This window comes from Stomoxys calcitrans, chromosome 5 (assembly GCF_963082655.1).
Source record: "Stomoxys calcitrans chromosome 5, idStoCalc2.1, whole genome shotgun sequence".
Taxonomy (NCBI): Eukaryota; Metazoa; Arthropoda; class Insecta; order Diptera; family Muscidae; genus Stomoxys; species Stomoxys calcitrans.
This window is the reverse complement of record NC_081556.1, coordinates 21287783-21303159: the sequence shown is the minus strand read 5'-3', so window position 1 is coordinate 21303159 and position 15377 is coordinate 21287783. Positions and strand designations below refer to the sequence as shown.

Genomic DNA, 15377 nt, shown 5'->3' with positions numbered 1-15377 from the left:
GACAAGCAGATCTCTATTCGGGGTATTCAGGATTAACTAAAAAACCCCCTAGCTCTTGGCCCTCTATAGAGATCCACTCTTTGAGAGCCTGTTTCACCTGATATTTAACTAAGTGTTGAATAAGTGTTTCGGTTCTCATCTATCAATGAAGAGGATTTATTGTAGCATGTCATAAGAACTCTTTGTTATCTCTTATTGTAAATGATATCAGTATCATGGCATATTAATTTTCTCTATCTTCAGTGAACAGTTTCCATGGCAAACTATGCCAACTAATACCTTAAGTAGATCATTGAATAAACTTGAAAGTAATGTTCAGCCAATAGGCTTTGCAAATTACGTTGACCCCATTGTATGGGCAAAAAGAGCAAAAAAGAAACAAGACCGAAACGACCCAAATGATGATGAGGTTTTTAACTTGGCCAAATAAATAAAAGTTAACAACCCATTTTGAAATAAATAAATCATTCTGCAACGATGAAAATCCGAGAGCATCATGTGGGGGACTCTATTTTATTTGCCACAAAAAAGAATACCCACCATATGGAAAGATTTAAACCCCACAAACAAAGGTATTGGCTTTTAGAAGTAAAAAAAAGTTGTAGTGTTTTTAAGGCGACAAGGTAAACCACATTTGCTGCTGCTTTGAACACTACAATGCTGTACTCATTTTTTTGTGCTTCTTTAAACTGAAGTTGTTAATGTCGAGTTTATTTCTCTAAGTTGGCTGGGATGCTGATGCTGATGTTGAGAGTCTGATGTTTGGCTTTAAAGTTATAACGTTTCAGTGCTAAGGGGCCGCACCATAATTTTGTTGCTGATTTCTGTGTATTCTTATTTATAGTTATTGTTTAACGTTATGTCTTGTATTTATTATTTTTAACTGTTTTTTTCTTCCTTCCTTCCTTCTTTTCGTCTTTTTTGCCGTTTTGTGTTTTTGTATTTTGTCTATATTTGCTTGGATTGGCAGATTCTATATGGCAACAGTGCAAAAGGGTATCACTCATCACTTGAAGCCGGTTTTGTTGCGTCGTGGTGCTCCATCGATTTTGGCTTCTTAACAAACAAACCATAATAACGGTCAATTTCAATAACTGTACGATGATCTCAGTCCAGTCCGGTCTAGTATTACGATAATTGATTTTTTTTGCCTTTCACATAGGCAATACCAAACAAAGCAGAGTCGTAGTCTCATTTGCACGTCGTTGCCCTTTTGGCAACAGGTCCCCAAGAAACAATGGAAGACATAAAGGTGTGTTTATTGCTCGATTTGTTTAGTTGAAGTTGTGTTTTTGCTTTGTAAATGGCAGTGTTACAAACTGGTTTCAAAAAGGCATCGAAAGGAAAATATTTTAGAAAGAAAAATCATGGAGTTAAGACAAAAAAAACTAAAGTTAATTAAACACATAAGCATAAGAATATCTGAAAGAAATGAAGTGATTATGTGGGAACATGGTGCATGGAGCTGAACTACTGGATTTAAATTCTGCTCCATGCTTCAAAAGACATTTATTAGCGGTGGTTGTTTATGCATTGAAGTTAGAAGCTATGGTGAGTGTTACAAATCCACAGACCCTGATATATATTGGAAATCACTTTTCATTGTATTAAAAGTGTTTTGTAGCACTCCATAATCTGGAGAAGAATTACATGATTTAGAACAAGATTAAAAGCTAAACTGCACGATTCACAAACCTGTCTAGACACTCACTTTCTATGTTTAAAATGTTTAGAACAATAATTTCCGATTTGATTAATGAGTTTGGTGGGAAACAAGAAATAAACGTGAATATATAAAGAAGTGTTGTTTCTAATAGTTTTGCTTGTAAATATTTTGCAAAATTATCAATATTTAAAATAACATATTTGTAGATCATTAAACCTGTTGTTGTTGTACCGTTTCGTAAACAAGGCTAAAAAAAGACTTAGGACACAAACATGGGCAAATACATAAACATAAGATTGTAAAAATTAAGTGATATTTAGGTTAGATTAGGTTGGAAGAGGATGATACACAAAATATAGTCTTGATATCCGCTGAGGCACTGTATGGCCCATTGTGATTCCTCAATCTTCTTGCTCCTTCAGATGCAGGTTTTACATTGAATTCCGAATGCTTTACTTTAAGATGTCTTGATACCTTCAGACGCAGTTTTTACATTGAATTCCGACTGTTCTACTTTAAGATGGTCCGTCCGGTCCGATGGTCCGCACTTTCTCATCCCATTTAAACGCCAGCATAAAGTCCTTAAGTTTTAAGGAAACTGGTTTGCCCCTGTTCCTTAATGGAATGTTCATGGGCAAAATTTACAATTTACAATTTTAGTTCCTCTAGTGACTGAAAGAGGAAAGATCCAGGTATCCTCTTTCTACTGCGACATAAAACCAGAAATTGGCATAGAAATGAGAGCTATTTTCCGGAACGTCAGTGCTTGACAGATATCACCACTTCTAATGCCAATGAGGGTTACATGTGTATTTAAGTTGTAGTGTCAAGCAATGAGTCCTATTATGCCGCTCAGATGCATCTTCCCCATAGACAGCAGGCCGTTTCAATCGTTCTTCCCAAAACCTTTATGTCTTCTCACTGCCTACCACGTCATTCTAGCGATTAAACCATCTTTCTTGTATCGCACCTCAAGCAAATAGAAAATTCCCAAAAGAGATCCATTACCAACACCCTTGGCAGATTCGCTCCAAGCCTTGATATGATATTTGAACTATTTTAGAGCATTTGGACCAGGCCCGAAGGACAACGAATGATAGATGGTCACAAAGAGGAAGCTGTGAGCATTCCAAAACTATGTGGCCTCATCTAGACTCAAAGAGGTCATTGGCTAGAACAGCCAACATTGTGTCCGTCACCACAGTTCACTGGCTAAACGGAAAACATGCTGATAGACTGAAGGTTGCCTGCAAAGACTTTTGCAGAAGCTGTGAGGACATCGAAAAAGAAGAGACTATAGAACACCTTCTGTGTGTGTGTCCCGCACTAGCAGTCAGAAGGAGTTCCACTTTAGATTCTCATTTCTTTGGAAACTTGTCTGATTTAGCGGATGTGAACATTCGCAAGTTATTGGGCTTTTTAAAGCGATCTGGATGGTTTAACGGTAGGAACTAAAAAGCATCTTCCTTCTTCTGTTCCTGTGGTATCACAATGGAAGGAAAACGTCTAAGTGAGTCTGATTGCAGACTGCCACTTAAACCTAACCTAGACCATTAAAGGGCAAAAGTGGATATAAAGTTTCAGTCAAAACCGGATAAAAATCACAGTTTTTAGGGGCTCAACAAAAAAACAAGGGGGGATTTGACTATTACACACACATACATCAAATGTCTGATCTTTAGTATAAAAATTGGAGCTTCTAAGGACTCAAGAAGTCAAATCGAAGGACCTCTTTGCACATTTGCCCAATCACTTTGATATGGCTCATTTGCATTTCCATAACAACACCATCGATAAGAAGTATCGGAGGGAAATATCAAGTGAATATCTTAATTTTTTCGACCGATATCGTGATTTCCACAAGTGAACGGAAGAAGATTTTTAGAATGACAAGACGTTCAAGAATATATTCGTTTCATGGGTATGCAGATTGAAAATTCGAGGAGTTACAAATGGAATGATGACATTAATATACGCCCTATGCTATAGTAATTAAAACAAATAAGTTTAAGCGTGCTAAGTTTGGCCGGGACGAATCGTATTAACCCTCCACCGTGGATCGCATTTTTCAACTTCTTTGCCCGGTCTCTCTTTAACGGGAGAACAGTTTATATGGGAGCTATATCTGGTTACAAACCGATTTAGACGATACTTGGCATAGTTGTTGGAAGACGAGACAAACCACTTCATGCAAAATTCTAGCTAAATCGAATAATAACTGGACACTCTAGAGGTTCAAGAAGTCAAGATTCCAGGTCGACTTATATGACAGCTATATCAAGTTATGAACCGATTTAGACCATACTTGACACAGTTGTTGGAAGTCATTACAAAACACCTCGCGCAAAATTTTAGCCACATCGGTTAACAATTGCGCACGAGAAGTCAACACCCGAGATCAGTTTATATTGTAGCTATATCAGATTATGAACCGATGAATCATATTTAGCACAGTTGTTGAAAGTCATAACAAAACACCTCATGCAAAATTTCAGCCAAATCGGATAAGTATTGCCCCCTCTAGAAGCTCAAGCAGTCAACATCCAGAATCAGTTTAAATGGCAGCTATACCAAAACATGGACCGATTTGGCTGATTTTTGTGGGGTTATGTTAAAGCTCATGTCAATACAGACAAGCCCGCTTCAATTAACACATTAGAAGAAAACTTAGCATTTATTCGGGAGATACCGGCCGAATTGTTGGAAAGAGTATGCCAAAATTAGACTAAGCGGATGGACCATTTGGGGCCCAGTCACGGTCGACATTTGTATGAAATAATCTTCAAACATTAAATTTTATGGATCGTACTCTCGATAAAAATAAAGATTTCAAGCATTTTTCTGCATTCTATGTGTTTTTTTTTAACTTTTCTATAGCTTTTAAAAAATCACCCTTCATGACATGCTGATATTCTATCAGATACAGCTTGTAATTCAACTGGTGATACATCATCAGGGTCTGGCGACTTAAAGGAGTCGGAACTTCTTATCACCCAAAGAATTTTTGGCTCAGACACAATTTCCCAAATAGCCTCCGGTGAATGCATATCAGTGATTAATTCTTCTGGCGCCACATTGTCCGTTGGAGAATTTCCCGGGAAATGTGTATCAAAGAGTAGTGCTAGTGTTTTCTCACAAGACATTGTCCATACATTTTCTGACTTTTGAATGTACCCCACCGTAATAGGTCTCGAGGACACAATCTTCCTTAGCCTAGAGGACTCAGATGTATCCTCCACGGAATTGCAGACTTCCACCCGGATTTGTTCGGAGCCGTTCTCAGCTTCCCCATATATTTTCTTATCTCATTCATGTCCCAATCGTGTGGTGCTCTTGTGGCTTTCGCCCGTTTGAAGAGTTTTCTCCAGCCCTTCTTTAGACCAACCAGCTCTAGGACATGCTGAGACAAGCGAGTTATTTATGGCCTTCTTGATCCTCTTGACCATTATGTCTATATCCTCTGCAGTTTCCACTTCCTTTTTTGGTCTAGAAGGGATAGGCGTGCAATTGTGTGCCGAATTTAATCCCAATCCGTCTTTCTTCTGTTTAGCCGAGGGCAGTATTTTCTCCAAGGCTGAAACTAATATAAAGACGATCAGAGAAGCTGTGGTCATCCAACACTTTCTAGTCACATATTTTTGCTCTTATATCTTCCGATATAAAAGGTAATATCTACTACCTCCTGTCTGTTCCTGGTAATTAAGGTCGGATTATTCCCTTTATTATAAATCGCCAGTTTGCAACTTATTATATATTCGATAAGCAACTCAGCTTTTTCGTTGACATCCGAACTTCCCTATATCTAGTGATGTGCATTATCATCAATTTCTACAACGAGGTTCTTTCTCTCTGTAGAAGCGGCTTCAACCAGCAACTTAAGGTTTGAAGGCAGCATCTCTGAATCGTCTGTCGTATATAGGGAAGCCAGCCAGTAAAGAGACTTGTTTATTTCAAGGCTGGCTGAATCTTCTACTACTGAATCTTCAGTGCTTAGCGACGGAAGAAGTAAAACATTAAGACTACTCTTTGCAAGAATACAGGCTCTGTGTCTCCCATTCTTTGTACGCTTGAGTAGTTAAAATCCCGGAATTTTTTGTCCACGAACCATTCCTCCACACACCCATGGTTCCTGAATTGTGTTTTGACCGACTCAGAGCAATAGTTAAGGCAAATCTGAAAGGATTCTGAAATTTAGATTATTTTAACACATTTTTGTCCTACGAGTCAATAAAAACTATTTTCACAAAAAAAGTGCGTTCGTGTCAATTGTGGTAGCAATTCGTGTCACATTCGGTGGTGTAGTGTATTGAATAGTTGGCTCTGTCAGTCTTTTACTTGATTTGCTTATTCAGTTATAACGATGTTCTTTGAATTTTAAAATTCCAACATTTATTTATTTATATCATAGTATGTTCAGCATAAACAAAATAAAATTTAATAACAAACAGTGTCTTCGATTCCATGACGTTATTAACATTTTAACTATGCTTTATGCATGGATTTCTGATAAAAATTTCATTAATTGATATCAATACAATTTAAATGATAATGAATGAATCTAATAATAAAAAAAAACATAGCGTCTGCCAAGCCTGTTTTGCTACACTCTTTCTTCTTTTAAATTGTTTTAAGAGATATTGCTTGCTTGATTGGCAGGTTCCGTGGGAAAAAGAGACTTTTATGAATTCGAAATTCCTATGCAAATGTTCAACGTGTATTCAGTTTGCAAAATTATGAATATTCTCATTTAATTGAAATATTTGCAGATGATCTCAGGGTAAAAGAAATACAAAAATACTACAAAAGTTTGATAAATCTAGACATTTGCATGCGGAATAGAAATGACAATGTTGAACTCATAACGCAGTCCCAATAGTATAATAGTGAACGAATCGTTTTGTATACATGTTAGCTGAAATAAAAACTTGTGTCGCCAATGTTATTAGAGAGATAAAATCAACGGAAAACTTTTGCTTTATGTTCTTGTTATACATTTCATTATTAAGTTGCTAAATACCTAGGAGATTCTTCTCTAATATATTACCTACAGGTTTTTTGGGGTATCCAAAGGGCATTAGACGCGTTAATCATAGAGAAAATAATTAAATTGCTAGTTTTCAAAGACTCATAATATAAGCGAATTTTTCGAACTAAATTGTTTCAAATTGGATTCAAAAATTAGCAGCTTCTATATGTATTATTAACTTGTGCCAAAACTTCTATTTGAAAAGATGGAAAATAAGCAAAAACGCATATACAAATTTTTATTCTTCTAAATCTAATTCTTCTAAAAATTTACAATTTTTTTATTTTAGTTTATATTTGAATCATTTTGAAGAGATTAAATTAGGTTATGATTAAGGCTCCTAGGAGCTCTAGAAGCCATATGGAGGGATGGGGTTTTTTTAAGGGCTACATATATTAATTGATCTATATTTTGGTGTGAGTGCTGGAGGGAAATACAAGTTCTTTACATACCGAACCAAATGGGGCACAAAATCGAATTTTGTGTAAATCTGAACCGATATGACCCATTTACAATACCCAACGACCTATTTCAATCAATCCAATAGCGGTTTGACCCGATTGAGTTTTTCATCAGCAAGGGCTGTCGCCTCAGTGTACAACACACTGCTACAACAACAACCAGAACCTCCATCAATAAAAAGTATACAAAATGTCAAGCAGATATCTTTAATCATTTGAACGCTATTGTGATGTCAACAGTGGGACAGACAAACAGGCATGGCTGTATTGATATCAATTTAGACTAGAATTTGTTGGACGTCTCCACGTGCTATTATTACTTAAAAAGCAAGTAAAAAGATTTTAAGATCGGACGAGCCGAACTTTGGATACCCACCACCTCGGGTATATATGTAGACCACCTTTCGTCAAAATCCGGTGAAAAATGCATACAGCAGCTATATCGAAATATGTTCCAATTTGGACCAAATACTAATAAGTCATTGTTCAATTGTGTATAACAAAATATTGGTCTTTAAAGTAGCTATATCCAAAAATAAACCGATCTGAACCATATACGACACGGATGTCAAGAAGCCTAACCTAAGTCTCTGTGTTAAATTTCAGTGAAATCGGATTATAAATGAGCCCTTTACGGGGCCAAGGCATTAAATCGAGATATCGTTCTATAAGGCAGCTATATCCAAATCTGGACTGATTTGGGCCAAAATCCAGAAAAAGAGCGAACTCAGACAATAAATGCGTTTATTATGGCCTCAAAACCTTAAATCGAGATATCGGTCTATATGGTAGCTATATACAAATCTGGACCGATCTGAACCACATTGAAGAAGAATGTCGAGGGGCATAACTTAACACACTGTCCCAAATTTCGGCGACATCGGACAATAAATGCGCCTTTTATGAGCCCAAAATCTTAAATCGAGAGATCGGTCTATATGGTAGCTATATCCAAATCTAGACCGATCTGAACCAAATTGAAGAAGAATGTCGAGGGGCTTAACCTAACACACTGTCCCAAATTTCAGCGACATCGGACAATAAATGCGCCTTTTATGGGCCCAAAATTTTAAATCGAGAGATCGGTCTATATGGCAGCTATATCCAAATCTGGACCGATCTGAACCAAATTGAAGAAGGATGTCGAGGGGCAAATTTCAGCGACATTGGGACAATAAATGCGCCTTTTATGGGCCCAAAATCTTAAATCGAGAGATCGGTCTATATGGCAGCTATATCCAAATCTCAACCGATCTGAGCCAAATTGAAGAAGGATGTCGAAGGGCCTAACACAACTCACTGTCCCAAATTTCAGCAAAATCGTATAGTAAATGTGGCTTTTTTGGGCCTAAGAACCTAAATCGGCGGATCTGTCTATATGGGGGCTATATCAAGATATAGTCCGATATAGCCCTCCTTCGAACTTAACCTGCTTATGGACAAAAAAAGAATCTGTGCAAAGTTTCAGCTTAATATCTCTATTTTTAAAGATTGTAGAGTGATTTCAACAGACAGACGGACGGACAGGGCTGGATCGTCTTAGATTTTTACGCTGATCAAGAATATATATACTTTATAGGGTCGGAAATGGATATTTCGATGTGTTGCAAACGGAATGACAAAATGAATATACCCCCATCCTTCGGTGGTGGGGTATAATTAGCGCCAAAGGTAAAATGGTAAAAACAAGAGATTTGTTTCGATTTCGTTTTTAATATTCACCCTATTTTGCTCAATCTTTTTACAAAGCGTACCGTTTCAGGTCTACGATATATGCAAAAGATTTCTGTTAATTTTATTTTTATTAATTCATATTAAACAATTAATATGGTAATTAATGAATGTACGCTTTGCCAGCCTGTTTTGACATTCATATCCTACATATAAGCGGTCGAAAGAAAACATTTCTTTCTTGATGCGCAGGTTCTGTGGGAAAAAAAGAGAATTTCAAAAATAATTTGCATATGGATGGATGATATAAACACCTTGGAAATATTATGAATATACTCTTAAGTCAAATATTTGAAGATAAACAAACTTGTTTCGCTTGTAGCGAAGTAGACAAAATATAAAAGCTAAAAGAAATTTTCAAAATGTATTGAAGTGAGATATAAGTTAAAAAGATATTTCAATCAAAAAATAAAACAAGTTAAATTAGTCTCGTAGAAAAATAGGCAAATCATTAAAGTTTTCAATCATACAACAATTAACATGTTTATAAAACTTAAAACAAGTTAACTAAGTCTCAAAATAAAAATAGGCAACAGATTTACATTTTGAAATTTAGCATAAAATTTGACCTGTTTTAAACCAAATTTTCTTAAAATCAAGAGGTATCGGTTTCCTTAAACAGTACCTGTTTTTCGACAAAAATATATGAAAAAATCAAATCGTTCATAGTGAAGCTTACGGTGACCCAGACTGCATATGTAGGATGAGTGAGCCCAGTAATTTGATTAATGTGACTTAATTTGAACAATATTAGAATTGATGGACAATTTGAGGCTCAATCTATTATATAACCAGTAAGGAAGGGCAAAAGTCGGGCGGAGCCCACTATATAATACCCTACACCTACCCTATAATTATAAATTCGGGCAATATACAAATATATACAATATGTATATGAGAGCTATATCTAAACCTAAACCGACTTTCAAGCAAATCTTTGATAATTGCTGTTACTACGGCCATATAAGTTCAAATCCGGCAATAAAATGTATGGTTGCTACATCCGATTTTGATGAAATCTCGCAGATATGTTAAGATCAGTAACAAAACAATCCAAATGCCAAACTATGTGCAGATCGGTTAAAAATTGTGTTTATTATAGCCTTATAAGTGCAAATCGGGCGATGCATATACATGGGAGCTATATCCAAATCTGAACCGATTGATGAAATCTTGCAAGTATCTTAAAATCAGCAACAAAATAATTCATGCCAAATTTTGTTCAGATCGATTGAAAATTGTAGCTACTACGGTGAAAATCGGGCGATACATATATTGGGTTTCTCAAAAAGTAATTGCGGATTTTTTAAAAGAAAGTAAATGCATTTTTAATAAAACTTAGAATGAACTTTAATCAAATATACTTTTTTTACACTTTTTTTCTAAAGCAAGCTAAAAGTAACAGCTGATAACTGACAGAAGAAAGAATGCAATTACAGAGTCACAAACTGTGAAAAAATTTGTCAACGCCGACTATATGAAAAATCCGCAATTACTTTTTGGGCAACCCAATATATGGGAGCTATATCTAAATCAGAACCGATTTTGATGAAATTTTGCAGATATTTTGAAATCAGCAACAAATTCTATTCCAAATTTTGTGCAGATCGGTTGAAAATTATAGCTGCTATGGCCATTTATGGTTAATAAGCATGGTTAATCACCATCTTGTGAGGTATTTAGACTCTAATGGCCTTCTTAGCGACCAACAGTATGGCCTCCGCAGAAATCGTTCTACGGGCGACCTCATGGCACTTCTGTCGGAACGTTGAAGTCGCTCCATGCACCAGTTTGGTGAGAGTAGGGTTGTGGCTCTGGATATCTCCAAGGCATTTGATAGGGTCTGGCAGGGTGCACTACTATCAAAGCTTGTCGAATTTGGTGTCGGTAATGGCTTCGTTCGATTTATTTCAATAGATAGATGGGTTCTCATCCAATGAGTATAAATCGACCACAGGTGTACCCCAGGGCTCTGTTCTTTCTCTTTTTCTTATATTCATCAACGATCTGTTAGGTCAGACATCGAATCCGATCTACTCATTTGCGGATTACAGTAATCTCTGTAATTCAACCATAGGCCGAGTCTTCGAGAGATTGAGGACAAGAGGCGGGTTATGGACGATACACTCTGCAGGATTTGCTGACCATTTCTGAGTGGGGTCAAACGAATCGGGTAGATTTTAATGCACGGAAGACTCAGTGCTGCTTGTTGTCACACAAACAATTCGCTGACCCATTACGATCATCTTTGTCTGTCAACGGTGTGAATGTTGAGCAATCAGAAACTCTTGATGTTATGGGCATGAAAATACAAAGTGATGTTGTAAGAATTACTTTACTACGTCTGATCTTCTTAATATCTACACCATTTTCATAAGGCCGAAAACGGAGTACAACTCACATGTACGGGCTGGAGCTTCAAAATCATGCCTGGAGCTACTGGACCGTGTACAGAGAAGAGTTATGGCGTTGATTGGGGACAGTGGGGTATCAAACTCTATTGCCTTCCTTCATCATCGTCGCAATGTGGGGTGTTTGGCGCTGTTCTATCGGTACTTTCATGGTGTGTGTTCGTCTTTTTATTCTTGATATAAGGATGTATGTCAGGGATACTAGACATTCCAGGAACTCACACTCGTTTGCATTCAAGTGTTTAGGCTTCCTTAAACGGTGTAAGAATTACTTCACTACGTCTGATCTTCTTAATATCTACACCATTTTCATAAGGCCGAAAATGGAGTGCAACTCACATGTATGGGCTGGAGCTTCAAAATCATGCCTGGAGCTACTGGACAGGTGTACAGAGAAGAGTGATGGCGTTGATTGGGGACAGTGGGGTATCAAACTCTGTTGCCTCCCTTCATCATCGTCGCAATGTGGGTTGTTTGGCGCTGTTCAATCGGTACTTTCATGTTGTGTGTTCGTCTGATGTTCATCTTCTTATTCCTGATATAAGGGTGTATGTCAGGGATACTAGACATTCCAGGAACTCACACCCATTTGTAATTGATTGGCTAGCGGATCGCACAATGCATTATAAAGAGAATTCTTATTTCGCCCGAACTGTTCGTATGTGGAATCGACTTCCGACTAATGTTTTTCCACCCACTTTGACATCCAAAGATTTAAGACAAATGTCTATAAGCACTACATCGTTTTCCCCTAATTTCCTCTCGCCATCGCAATGCACTGTATTCATAGGGGACATCCCCTGTGTGTTGGCTGAGAGAAAAAAAAAGAGGGCAAACGTATGACTGACAGACAGACATATAATAAGGTGACAAGGTTGCTCTATAAATTGATTCTATGCTTATGATTATGTTGACAATTTCCCCATCTTTTCGTAAACAATATAAGTAAACTTTTCTGCCATTTAACGCCCTTTCCATATCTCATTAAGGAACAAAGGGGATACAGGGATATTTAGCATCTTTGAAGTGAGTAAATTTTGATTCATTTTCAAGAAGGCAATTGAAAAATCGTTTTGGTATGTTGAAAAATTAAATGTTCTATATTATGTACTTACTTTGTTGGCTGCCACAAACGATTTGATTCAATAGCCGAACTCAGCATTGAATATCTTCTTGATATTCTGTTTATGGTTTCGATATGTTGTTCTCCACTAACTCTTTCCATTGGAGTTTTGGTCTTCCCCTGTACCAACAGGTTCATTTTCAAATGACTTCTTCGCCTGATTCCTACATTCATTCTGGCAACATGACCTAGCCATTTATGGCGGAGTGAGATACACAAAATTGCAAACTGTGTTCATTACCATTGGACATTGATTTGTGATCTAGAAAAAGAAGAAAGAAAAACAATACATTGGCAAAGGCGTATATTCAGCTACTGTTTTCAATATGCCACAGACATTTTCATTTCTGTCGCCTAGTGTATTCAACACTTTCTATTGTTATTCATACAAATATTTATGAAATTGCATAAACAAATGATTTAAGTGTTAATTACGTTATAAACTAGTAAGAAACGACAGAAAAGGAAATAAAACTAACGGACAGCTATCAAACAAGTATATTTAAGAGATTGCATATTGTTTATTTATATTCCCAGTTTGGCAAAAAAAAAACCTCATAGTTGATAGATTTGTTTTTTATGGGATTTATACAATATTTTCGGGTATTGCTTGTTGTTGTTAATTTTATTAATTTATTTATATTTGTTTTCTTATATCTTGAAATCTCATCGAAAAAACGATGAAATAATTAAGTCTTGTGGCAAGACATGATTTGAAAACGGTTTGGTAAAAATGTTTCTTATTCAGTTGTTTTTTGATTGTTTTTACAAAATTCCCCGCCTTTTAAATCGGATTTGGTTTTTTAGAGTTAATTACACTAACATCCTATGCCAGATTGCCGCTCTGTCGTTTGTCGTCCAATGCGTGCCTAGTTAAGTGTGGTGGCCATAAGAGGCTCGTTTCTGTTTGTTGTTGTGTTTCTTCCATATTGCATTGCATGAAGTTTTTTTTTGAGTTTAGTTTTTTTTTTTTCTTCTCTTCTCAAGTGATCTGGTTTTTGGTTAATTGGAGCAATATTTCTATGTGATTACACATCGATCAAGTTATTTACACATATGCTTGTATTTCAAATTTATGATATGGGCCAAGGTTTTTTGGCTAGACGTGTAGGCTCTTAGTGGAGTAAAGTAAAATGGTTTGCAAATTTTTTTGGGTTTTTGTAAGAAAAAAATGTTTTTATTATAAATAAAGGATTTTAATTCTAAAATATTTTGGGCCTGATTTACTAAACTTAATGTAGTTGTAGATAATTGACAGATTTCCTTTATACAAATGTCAAATAAACCTATCCCCAGACTTCATTATGTTTAGTGAATAAGGCTGTTTTTGTTTGTTTTTTAGTTTCTTGTTTATTGACTTTGTTTTCTTTTTTTGTGTCCTTTTAGATTCACAAACAAATGTCAGCCCAACAGCTGCAATCCATATTCCAAGTGGAACACCATGATGCAGTGCCACAATACGAAGTCATACAACTGCTGCATCATCACAATGAAGAATTATCCGCCCAACAGTATAGCAATTATCGACGTCGGAAACGCAGTATACAGGAAAATACGCCGAAGGCCTTCGACTCACACCATGTCAAAAAGGATCTCAGTAAGACAAGCTACTATAGTGAAATAAAATTGGGCTCTCAAAAGCCTTCGAATCATTTGGGCGATATCCATAAAGGCAAGCCTGTCAAACACATTGACGAACATAAAGTCCAAGTGCACGCCTTTGGGGAGAAACTGAATTTAACACTAAAGAAAACCCAAGGATTATTTAAAAAAGGTGAACTGCACAATTTACCCATGTGGTTTATGGAGAAAGAGGCCAATGCCACACATGGCATAAATTTGGAGAAAATTGTCGATGAGGTAAGTCCAAAAGGAAATTGTAGTTATATATAAAGAAGGGCAACACAAAACGCATAAAAATGTTTTACAAAGGGAATGTCAACTCCTACTAGACTTTGAATATAATGACATACCACAGTAATTTACATAGGTATCTAGGCCGTCAGAACAAAAGTTGGGGGTTAAGACCGCTTGCCATGCATTGGTTATATACTGCAATTGTCAGACCTATAATGCTATATGGTGTTGTGGTATGGTGGACGGCGCTTTAAAAGTCCACCCACTCCTGCCTTATACACCTGCAAGAGAGCCATTGGCAAAAGTTGGTGGTATAGACCGCGTGTCATGCATTGGGTATATATTGCAGTTGTCAAACCGATAATGCTATATGGTGTTGTGGTATGGTGGACGGCGCTTCAAAAGTCCACCTACTGCTCAATACCTAATCGGATCCAAAGGATGGCTTGTTTGTGCCATCACAGCCGCACTGAGGACGACACCATCTGATGCACTAAATTTTATGCCACATCTTATATCTCTGCACATTGTGGCTAGACAAATTGGAGCGACCACAGCTGTGAGGTTAAGGGGGCTTTCTCATTGGTCATGTCGCGGCTACGGACAATGTGTTATATTTGACACAATGTCCTATGTTGCAGGTAGTGTGGATTTCATCCTCTCTGAGCCGCTTTTAATAAGATAATGACTGTACCACTATTCCTGATAGAACCGATTGGAACTACAATATCCCTGGTGACAGCAGTTACATAGACCTCTATACGGATGATTCCAAACTAAAGAACCAGTTGGGCTTTGGGGTGTACTCTAAAGATCTAGAACTGTGTATCGAAAAGGTTACCCGACCATTGCAGTGTGTATTAAGCAAAGATCCTTGCAATTGAGGAAGTGATGGAATGGCTAAGATATTGGGTTGCCCAAAAAGTAATTGCGGATTTTTTAAAAGAAAGTAAATGCATTTTTAATAAAACTTAGAATGAACTTTAATCAAATATATTTTTTTAACACTTTTTTTCTAAAGCAAGCTAAAAGTAACAGCTGATAAATGACAGAAGAAAGAATGCAATTACAGAGTCACAAGCTGTGAAAAAATTTGTCAACG

The 15377-nt window shown here is 36.7% G+C and overlaps 1 protein-coding gene across 1 annotated transcript in view; it reads left to right on the top strand.

Moving 5' to 3' along the window:
* The window catches only part of LOC106080863 (A disintegrin and metalloproteinase with thrombospondin motifs like), a 323287-nt gene that overhangs the window by 42549 nt on the left and 265361 nt on the right, over positions 1-15377 (top strand). The window contains exon 2 of the mRNA XM_059368892.1: positions 13805-14278. Coding sequence (XP_059224875.1) covers positions 13805-14278 — 474 coding nt within the window. The remainder of the gene's footprint in view (positions 1-13804; positions 14279-15377) is intronic.